The sequence below is a fragment of the Manis pentadactyla genome, chromosome 10 (genome assembly GCF_030020395.1).
Source record: "Manis pentadactyla isolate mManPen7 chromosome 10, mManPen7.hap1, whole genome shotgun sequence".
NCBI classification, from domain to species: domain Eukaryota; kingdom Metazoa; phylum Chordata; class Mammalia; order Pholidota; family Manidae; genus Manis; species Manis pentadactyla.
In genome coordinates this window covers 33,736,237-33,746,871 of record NC_080028.1, presented here as the reverse complement: position 1 = coordinate 33,746,871, position 10,635 = coordinate 33,736,237, and the positions used below count along the sequence as shown (strand labels likewise).

At 37.3% G+C, this 10,635-nt stretch overlaps 1 protein-coding gene across 2 annotated transcripts; it reads right to left on the bottom strand.

Annotated features, from left to right (window-relative positions):
* Positions 1-5,768: 5,768 nt before the first annotated feature.
* LOC130678982 (lysozyme C-like) lies at positions 5,769-10,635 on the bottom strand. 2 transcript variants are annotated; one of them, XM_057486575.1, is made up of 4 exons: positions 10,433-10,635; positions 8,849-9,013; positions 7,221-7,296; positions 5,769-6,686 (listed from the first exon to the last, which is right to left on the bottom strand). In XM_057486575.1, the coding sequence occupies exons 1-4, from the start codon at positions 10,587-10,589 to the stop codon at positions 6,620-6,622; spliced, it is 465 nt and encodes a 154-aa protein (XP_057342558.1). In that variant the 5' UTR covers positions 10,590-10,635; the 3' UTR covers positions 5,769-6,619. The 2 variants fall into 2 exon arrangements, with proteins under 2 accessions (XP_057342558.1, XP_057342557.1); XM_057486574.1 differs by lacking the exon at positions 5,769-6,686 and having other exon boundaries at positions 7,022-7,296.

Genomic DNA, 10,635 nt, shown 5'->3' with positions numbered 1-10,635 from the left:
AGAATTGCTAAGCTGAGCCTTTATTGCTGAAGTTTATTAAGGTTATATATGTTTTGGGCATGCAGTTTCATGATTAGTGATTCGAGAAAGTTTTCCAGTAGTTAACAATGTAAGTTTCCAAACTAAAATATCCTACCTGGCACCCTTAACAAAGAAGAAAACAGATTCACATCAAGGTACATCCCTGTGAACTTTTAGAACATTAGAAATAAAGAGAAGGTCCCATATACTTCCAGGTTATAAAGACTCCAAATTCAGAATGGCTTTAGATTGCTCAAAAGCAACATTGTAATCGAGGGTACAGTGGAGTTCCCTAGGTGATATCATTGCAATTGACCACCTTCCAAATTCTGAAGGAAAGTTAATTCCTTGAACTACAGAATAGGAACTATTGTCAATAATATTGTAATATCTCTGTATGTTGACCGATATCAATTACCCCCATCATGATGAGCATTTCGTAATATATATAATTGTCAAATCACTATGTTGTACATTTGAAACCAGTATATTGTATATCAACTGTATTTCAATTAAAATAAATTTAAAAAATAAAATTACTTCCAGCTTAATATTCCATACCCAGGCAACTGTCAACCAAGTGTGTGAATAGAATAATGACAATTTCAGGTATGCTAAGTGCACCAAAACCACCTCTTATATACCTATTCTCAGGAATAGTCTGTCAATGTGAGCCCACAAAATGAGGGAATAAACTAAGAAAGAGGAAATCATGAAACACAGGAAATACAATAAATATAGATGGAGAGAAATGAAAAGATACCAAAATGATGCTGAAAGAAAGAGCCCAGTAAGATAGCTATGTAGTAGGCATAGACAACAACCAGTCCCAGTTAGATATGGTGGTGGTGAGAAATCCTCATGAATTACTGCTGTAGAAAGATGACACTGACACAATTATAGCTGCATCTGAAGGCTTGAGAGATTTTAATATCAGACCGAGAATTTTGGAGTTGAACTAATGACAGATACACAGAAAACTAAACATATTTAAGAATCATGCAGTTAGCTGGACGAAAAATTAAGATCTTATATGAGAAGTTACTGTATTTATGTCTATGTGTAGGGAAAATGGAAATTTTATGTCCAGGATTCTCACCTGATTCTAATATCGTCCATTGTATACACGTGATGATGTAATAGTTAGCTTGCTTGCATACCTGTTGACAGAAAGCTGTTCACAGCCCATAGAGCTCCACCTAGAGCAAACTCAGTCATGGAAGTATGGGCCAGGGAAGGGATGGAGAGGAAACAAACAAGCACCTGGCCGTAATTGGCCAGGCTTCCATAGGTCACCGTCAAGACCCACCCACAGAATTCTGCTGAGTGTTAAGAGAAGGAGGGGCAGAAAAGGAGGATGGCAGAGGGAAGCCCTTGAGCCCAGAGCTGGGGAGCAGGAGGGAGAGGAGACAGAGCCAGCAGCATGGCAGTGCCTGGGGACCAGAGGCTGTAGCCAGGTCAGCGAAGGAAATGGGCTTGTTGCTTGTACATAGCTGGGTGACTGCCGTGAGCATGAAGCTTGGTATAAGCCTGTTTTTACCCACAATGTTCTTTGTCATTATCACTCTAAATTCATAGTGAACTTCCACAAGAGGGGAACCCCTCCTCCAGGAGCAACACTATGTAAATACTGAATATCTAACAAAAAATAATATGATTACATTGGAAGAATGGCTTTGAGGAAGGGTGCCATGTGTAATGGACATGGGGGAAGAGGAAATAATGCCTAATTCTTAACTTCCATAGGGGGATATCAATACCCTAATGAGGAAAAATCAAGGAACAATATAAACCAAATACTTAAAAGCACGGAAGTAATATAAAAATGTTATTAAGCTGAAAGACTAGAAAGTGGTTTCCTGTGAAGGGGGAGAAATGGGGAGGTATGTCTTTCATAACACACCTTGTAGAATCTGAATCTGAAAACACTGAAAATTTATAACCTTATTAAAAGTTAAAATGACTAAAAAATAATTTGCATAATGGACATTTTACTGAAAAATATTATACCTATGAATGACATTTGTCATTCCTGATTCTAATTTTTAGTAATTCCCTTTAGCAACTTCAAGAAAATATTTTTTAAATGAGTCCACAAAATAGAAGTGCAAGAAATACACCCAAGGCTTATAATAATACTAATAATAATTAGTGCTACCCGAAGAGCTCAGTATCATTTGGAATTATCACTGTGCATTTCAAATAATATCCTGGAATGACACTAAGCAACAGGAATTGAGTTTCTTTTAAAAATGATTAAACATTGATATTTTAATCCATTCCCTGTATAAGAGCAGAAATTTGGTTTGGGAACTTGATTGTACCAAAATAAAAGGTATAGGAAAGCATGATATTTATAAAAAATATTAAACAAAATCATTAACAAACATTGCTTTCCCTGTTAGCCAATTTTTGCTAATCTCTGGCTGTTTCTTCAGTCAGCCTATGTTGTTGGGCTATCCAGGTGCTTCTTGAATATATCTCATCTCTGCATCTGAACTGTCACTCTTGAAGTTTCTCTCCCCTACTTCGAGTCATTCTTTGTACACCTCTGAATATCCTAATATGAATAAACCCATGATTTTTCTACATATATTCTTATCAGAGTGGTGCCAGAATCTTGGAACTTAAGGCTGCACCTATTTTGGGGCTCTGTGCTGCCCTCCCATGGCGAGTCTCTGCACTACAGTTCCGTAGACTTGAGACCCGACCCTTGGAACGCAGAAGCTGCTGTACTGGAATCATAGGAGCTTGAAAAGTTAAGAAAAATCTCAGAATGCTCATCATGGGGGAATATACTAAATAATCAGAAATAGGTTCATTCAATCAGTTGTTACTTACTGAGCATGATGTTCCAGACATTGTCCTAGGTGTTTGGAATATGGGTGCAAACAAGAGTAAAAAATTTCTGCCCTCCTTCCTATCAGGACAGGGTTCTGGCATGGTGTGTCAGAGAGGAAGCACAGGAAAGAGGGTGTCCAGATGTGGGAGAAGGGGTAGCGCAGTAAGGGACATCAGAGCCTGAGTGGAGAGCATCTATTCCATGGTGTGGCAGTATTGGGAGATGGTTACATACAGCCAAATTCATTAAATGCATACATGTACTAAGAATCCACTTTAAGGTTATTAAGGACAATGGGTGCCAGGTTTCTCACCATCACAGAAGGGAGTTACCAACATGGAAAAAGAAAAACTAAAATGAACACTCTAGGGTAGGATTGGAATTAGAAATATTGATGTGAATTCAATATAAATAGACATAGAAATAAATATGGGTAAATACATGTATCCCCTAGTTCTGTCTATTGATGGTGCTTAGGAACAGTGACACTCTAGTCCACAGATCTTGCTTTTTAAATACCATAGTGGATAATATCCATTATGAGGAGTAAGGCTCTTTGGACAAATAGCTGATTCCAGGCTTTGAACAGGGGGAGAACACAAGGAGTCTTAGAACATTTTGTGACAGAAAATATGTAAGTGCTCAAAGAATGCTGTCAAAATGTCACAGTGACACAGAAGCTAGCTTGCAGAGGTTCTTCTACTGGTCAAATCAGGGACAATGTGAACATAAAAATAAATGATAGTAATGGGTTATAACTCAATGTAATTTGAAAAAAATAGGAAGCCATATGTCCATAGTGATATAATATATTGTACAAATTGAAATTTTCATGAGGAGTAGTCTCAAAGTACTTTACCCTTCCAAATACTTCACAGGAAAACAACTTGCAGACATTGCTCTAAGAAAATGCTCAAAGTGAACATCATCAGTGACAGAACATGTTGAACAGCCCACCAACCCCAGAGGGTACAATGAGAGGAGCTCGGCGTCACTTCTGTGGTATTTCTGCCAAAGATACATAACCTCATCTAATCAAGGGCACATCAGGAAAACCTTAGGACATTTTACAATGTGACTGGTCTGCAGCCTTCATAAGTGTTAAAGTCATAAAGTCGGAGGAAAAAAACTGAAGAAATGATCAAGACTGAAGGAGACTAAAAAAAAACATAATAAAACATGACAACCAAATACAACACATGATTCTGCATTAGATCTTTTATCATGAAGGACTTATGGAGACAACTGATGAAATTGAAGGGGATCATATGACTAGGCAGTAGTAATGCATCAGTGTTAATGTCCTGATTTGGTGATGTTTTGAGGTTATGTTTATATATTGAAAGCCACTGGGTACCTTGCTGGTAATTTACTCTCAAACTGTTCAGAAAACGTGAAAGACCTTTGTACTGTACTTGCAAATTTGAGAAAGACTGAGACTATTTCACTATCTTAAAAATGGGTGGAAAACTCTGGTCTTTTGGACATTGTATTTCAGCAAAAAGAGACAAATAAGTAAAACACGTAGTCTATCAAATGGCTGTAGGCTTGAATGCGGGAGCACTCCCCCAGCAGAGAAGTAAGTGTAAGATAAATTCTAGCTGAAATAAGCAGGCAAAGAGAGGCAACAAAGGGCCAGGTAGTTTATTTGAACAAAACACCCGGGCGAGATTTCCCAGTCTCTAGAAATGGAGGCTGAGGAAGCCGCGCGTCAGCAGACAGGCAGCGAGTTTTTAAAGAAGGTAGGGGGAGGCAGAGCTTAGATTCACAGCGGTGCGAGGATTGGCTAGCCCAAGGCACATTTTTCAGGTTGGGAGGGGGCACCAGCCAGGGACTTTGGCACGTCATCAGTGTCCCACGTGCTTGCTCCTCCCATCAGTGCCTCCAGCCTTACAGTAAGCATCAAAGAAGGAAATAGAAAAGTTAGGTAACAGAGGAAGAGCCATCCAAGAAGGACTGAGAAGGAGCAGTGAGGCAGGATGTAAACAAGAAGCTAGGAGAGGAAAAGTTTTCTAGAAGTATGAAGTGGTTCACTTTGTCAAATGCTGCAGAGAGACCAAGTAAGATACACAGAGAACAGGCTATCACTAGAACTGGCCCCAAGGATTCTAGGGAGGAGACTCAGAGGAGCAGTTTTAAGTGAGTGAGGATAACAGCCAGATTAAGAAGTGTTGAAAAGACAATGAGACATGGGGTTGGTGTCGTTTTCTCATCCCAGAAGTCTTGCTGTAAATGAGAGCAGAAAATGATGCAGTTAGAGGGTTATGTAGTGTTAACAGAGGGTTCTTTGTAGGGTGGGAGGTTACCAGAGCAGTTTATACAATGGCAGGGGTGGTCCAGCGAAGAGGGAGAAACTCGGGATGCAGGAAACATTGAGCTGGCTTGGAGGAGTGAGAGAGAGAGGAAGGAGACTGCGTGTACAGGCACTGTGGTGGGCAGGGGGCAGAGGAAGGTGGGGTCACCGCTGTGGGTGCCAGCAGGGGAGAAGTCCATCTGAGCGGCCTCTATTCTCTCAGGGTAGACTGGGGCCAGCTCATCTGCTGAGAACAGAGAGGGGTGGAAGGGCAGGGTTGGGTGTGTGCCAGGGCTTTGAAGAGAGAGGAGAAATAAAGTAGTAATAGTCATTTTGGGGGGTGGGGACACCACCACAGAAGCATTGTAGAGAAGTGACTAAAATGGCCAGACAGATTTGATGGCTCATTTGAGATTTGCAGTTGTGAATTCAAAGTGAGAACTGTCAGCGTGCTTGTGGATTTTTCTTCAGCAACATCCAGCTGCTGTTCAGGCACAGATATAAATATAGGATATATTAAGAGTGTCAAATCATTTTTATTGACATATATATTTTTTTCTTCAGAGAATCTTGACTCTTGAAGAAGATTTCTAAAAAAAGAAAGACAAAGTATGCATTGCAAAGTATTTAATAATTTTTTTTACAACATGCATAATTTCAGGCTGGTGGTTAATTAGGAATTACTTCAATACTTGCAAACCCATCTGCCTCAGGATTTAGTCTTAATGCACGAATCTAAGTCAGTAAAATTAAAGAAAAGCAACAGCTCATCTAATCCTTTATATTCCTTCGTGATCAGCAAGATGCATAAAAGAATGCCTTAAAGGGCTAAAATAGATTGATGTGTAAAACGTGAATTTCTTTCTAAAGCAACATTTCTAAGGATATATTTAAACCAAAGGTCCCATTTTATAGAAGCAAAATTCTTAATTCAGGCTGCCTCTATTTTTAGCCATTTGCCACTAAGCTCCTTTAAAAATGTCATATTCCTCAACAAAGAGTGTTTTTTGCTTTTTTATTTTTTTTACCATGTTTGGAGATGACGGAATACTTGAAGATGTCATGTGTATACAGCTGTCATTTTGCCTAAGATCAACTTGTTTTAATATAATCTTTTGTTACATTTTTATTTACTAGGGAGTACTTGTAGCATTCAAGATTAAGTCTGGGTTATTTGTTTGATTAATAGCTGAATGTACACTAGAGATGTATTTGAGAGCTGAAATTTTGGATAAATTTTCACCAGCATTATTTCTTTTAGCAAATTGAAAAATGTGGACTTAATTTCAAATAATAAACACATTAGTAAATAGTAAGCCTTGTAAAAGAAAGACCATATTTTGTTCCTGTTTGAAAGACTAAAACGTTTGTTTGAAAGAATGGTAGCATGAACTTTCACTCAACTACTCCTCGTTTAATGTGGAAAAAGAGACAAAATACGCTGAGGGAATAGAACTGCATAGTTAAATGCGACAGTTCCGGACATACTTGGAGACATCTCGGTTTTGACAATGACTTCTCCACGCCACCCTGTAAAGAAAGGTCAAACAATGATAGGTTAAACCCTATCTTCATTAAATGTACATACTTCAAATCCTTTGGAAGAACAAAATATTTTATCACTAAATGAAATACAGGCTACAAATAGATTCAGGCACTGCTAGTTATTAAATGGAAATATGTAAACCAAGTACTTCACATCTCCCCAAAGTCCTCAGGCATGGAATTCTGAACATAAATGTTGAGTTATGTGTATCCTACAACAGCAACTGCAAAGTACGTTCCCCACTTACATTATTCCAAAAATAATTTCAAGACATGACCCGTAACTGGTAGAGCACTCAGAATCTTAAAAACTCTAGGAGTCCCATAAAATAAATCAAGGAGTTCAAGAGTCAAGATTCTAAATCAGTTAAAGTAGATTGTTTCTAGGTAATATATTGTTTGGCATAAGCCTTAAGCTGCAATTCTCAGCTCTCAGTAGCATGTTTTGGTCTTTGAAATCTCTTACTTCTCTCATAACAGTAAGGTAAAATAGTTTTCCCTTTTAATGCTTCAACATACCAGGCTTTAATGCCTTGTTCACTGACAACCCTCTTTGCACAGGTGACGGCTTGAGTGATGTCATCTTTCAGCAAAGCTGAAAAAGAAGTGGTGAGGAATGAAGACAACTTTCATAGAAATTTCATTTCAAGCTTAGGATAACCATTTTTAAGTTTAAGAGTAAGCCAGCTTTATTCTCTTAGGCTGAGGAAAGAACATTAAAATTACTGTCGAAAAGTCCATGTATCTGTGAATGTTAGGGAAAAACCTTTTCTTCATTCCATCCCATTTGGCATGAAATAAAAGATTTTTTCATTTACCAAAGTCATTGGAAGTTATGGAATATGTAAGTAATGTGATAGGGGGTTCTCTTTATACTAAGCACATGAAAAAAACAGCTTAGCAATTTTTTAATCAGAAATTCTACTACAGGAATTTATCCAAAATAAGTAACAGGAAATGCTCCCAAACATATATGCACAAGGCATTTCATAGCAATTAATAAAGGGGGAAAATGAAAAACAACCTAAGTGCTTAACAGTGAGAGTTAGGTCAATACATTATAGAATATTTATATAGTGGAATTCTATTCATCCTTCAAAATAATACAGATTTGTATTTAATGACACAGAAATAATTCTGTGATAAAGAGAAAATTAGAAAACAGTATATATAGTACAATTTCATTTTTTTAAATACATGGCTTACATGTTTGTATGTGTGTACATATGTACATGATAAAGCTTGATATTCATATACATGACTGATATCTATTCTGGAAGAATATATACCAAAGGTCACCATGGTGATAAATGTCTGGATGTCGGGGTAGTAACAATTTTTATATGATGACCTCAAATTATTATATAACACAAAATATCTTTTATATTAAATTAACCGGTTACAAAATAATATTCTAAGACTAATCTCTATTAGGAATTTTAACACTTAAAAATGTAACTATCAATTTTTCACTACTTACCTGATATTTTATACACTAAAAAAAATCCACATTATTTCTATTTTTATAAGTTCAATAGAACATTTGTTTTATCCCAATTAAATAAATCCATAAATTAACTTGTTAAGTATAACAATGATTATGTAAGAAGTGTAGTTTTTGGAGGTGCAAACTAAAGAATTTAGAAATGAAATGTTATGTTTCTAATTCACTTTAAAATTGGGTTCAGCAACAAAAAAAATACATACATATATATATACATATACACACATAAAAGAAGTAAATATGACAAAATGTTAACTGTTAAAGTGCATGATGGGCATATGGCTGTTTATTATAATAATGTCTCCAAGTTTCTATCTATTTAGACTATTTCATAATAAAAAGAAAAAACAATTTTTTAAAAAGGTCTGCACCATCAAATCATCCTTAAATCTCCCCCAAAGTAGGTTGAAGGAATGGCATTATTTTTGACAAAGCATCAAAAAGTTCGTTTGCAATAAATTAATAGGTCATTGCAGAAACTGTTGTATGTTAGAAAAGAACACTCTAACAGCTCTACAACTTCTTAGGGAATTATGAGGAGGATAATAAAGAGGTGAGGACTTTTCATTTGTATAGAGTCTCTATTCTTGTAAGTATAACCAGATGAGGCTTATGCCATTACACAAATATTGTCTGGCCTTACCGCTGCAGGGTATGTGACAGGCGTTAACTGATCTTGGGGTTTTGCCATCCTCACACCAGTAGTGGCTGTTGATCTGAAATATCCCATAATCAGTGCTTTTGCTTGGACGATTGTAGTTTATAGCCCGTGTGTTATAGTTACTTTCCCATTTCATCAAACACATCCCTGAAAAGAAGTTATAGTTAGTGATGAATGGCAATACCACGTGACTTTAAACTGCATATCATAATCAGGCTATTTAGCTATTGTATTTCAATAATGACTTACTTATAACTATAAAGACGTATTTTACTTGTAAAATACTTTAACATTTTAGTGTTAAAAGGCCCTTAAGGAGAATCTCTTTATTAGAAAATCATTTTCTGATATTAATGAAGCAAGATAACAGTTTATAAAATATCTGTTTTCTTTCATTGCTACTATCCTTTCCTGCTCCCATCCCTCAGGCAAGGTTCATCCTAGAATAGAAGAATCAACAGAGTTGTTGAGTGGATCTTTGTACTTAATAAAAGATACCTATGCTGATGAGAAAAACTTATTAGGAAAAATAAGGATTTTCTGGGAGAAAGCAATTTTCTTATGCTACCTGAAGGAGAATTTGGATATCATTTTAGAATAGGGAAAGCAAGAGTTATGGAACAGGAAAGACTATTTCATCCATCCCTCCATCCCCATCCATCCATCCATCCATCCATCCATCCATCCATCCATCCATCCATCTATCCATCCATCCATCCATCCATCCATCCATCCATCCATCCCTCCCTCCCTCCCTCCATCCATCCCTCCATCCCTCCCTCCATCCCTCCATCCATCCATCCATCCATCCATCCATCCATCCATCCATCCCTTCACTCAGTCACTCAAAAATAATCATTAAGGGGAATTATTTGAATTCAATTTGAAAAATACAGTACGGATTAAAATATAAGGTAACTTTTATTCAGGGAGTATCTTGAACTATATGGAAGAAAAGGAAGAAGAATTAATCAACCAGAGTAAGAAAACAAAGTATCATTTCAAGCTACATTTCAGGGATCCTTATTTAAACAGTGATTGAGGGGAAGTAGGTTCCTATTGACCCTGTATTGAGAGTTCAACATAATTTTGTTGTTGTTGACTTTGCTGTTAAGAACTCCATGCCATGGCAGCAGAATTAAAAAAGAGAAAAATACTGCATTACTCTAGGCTCACAGAATTCACCTTCTAAACAGGAACTGGAGAGAGTCAGTACCCAGAACTTCACAGCCATCCCAGGTGCTCAACTGTATCTTCTAGGCAGCCTACATGTGCCACGGAGTCTGAGGCAACTGGCAAATGCAGAGTTACTAGAGGGATACGATGGGTCCTGGCTTATAGAATAGGATCGAATTTTGTCCTCCCATGCCCTTATTCCTTCATTTGGTATGTCTGATTCTAAAGGAAAAAGTTGATGTTTTTAACCTGTTTTATGAGGTAGTATACAAACCTTCAAAAAAAATTAAGAAGTCCATTCACTCAGAGCCCCTCTTATTATTCATCGTCTGTAAGTCTCTGTCCCACACCTAGCTAATTATTTGAATGGAGAAAGAAGAGTTAACTTACAGTTTGCCAGGCTGACACCCTTAAAGCCATCCAGTCCAAGCCTTTTCACAGTTCTGGCCAACTCACACCTTTCAAAGACCTTGCCATGGACAGTAACAGAAAGGAGAAGAAAGCCCAGAATAAGGAGAGCCTTCATGTGGGCTGGAAAAACAGACATCTATGCCGACTGGAGTGAGCTGGTCCCAGTATTTAAAGTCTTTTAA

What these genes read in the sequence shown, in the direction of transcription:
- LOC130678982 (XM_057486574.1), bottom strand. Translation starts at nt 10,589, where the DNA reads ATGTCTGTTTTTCCAGCCCACATGAAGGCTCTCCTTATTCTGGGCTTT. An exon ending in GGGTGTCAGCCTGGCAAACT is followed by an intron (nt 9,014 to 10,432) that starts GTAAGTTAACTC and finishes ACTTCTTTTCAG; the next exon opens with GGATGTGTTTGATGAAATGG. An exon ending in CTGTCACATACCCTGCAGCG is followed by an intron (nt 7,297 to 8,848) that starts GTAAGGCCAGAC and finishes CTTCTTTTTCAG; the next exon opens with CTTTGCTGAAAGATGACATC.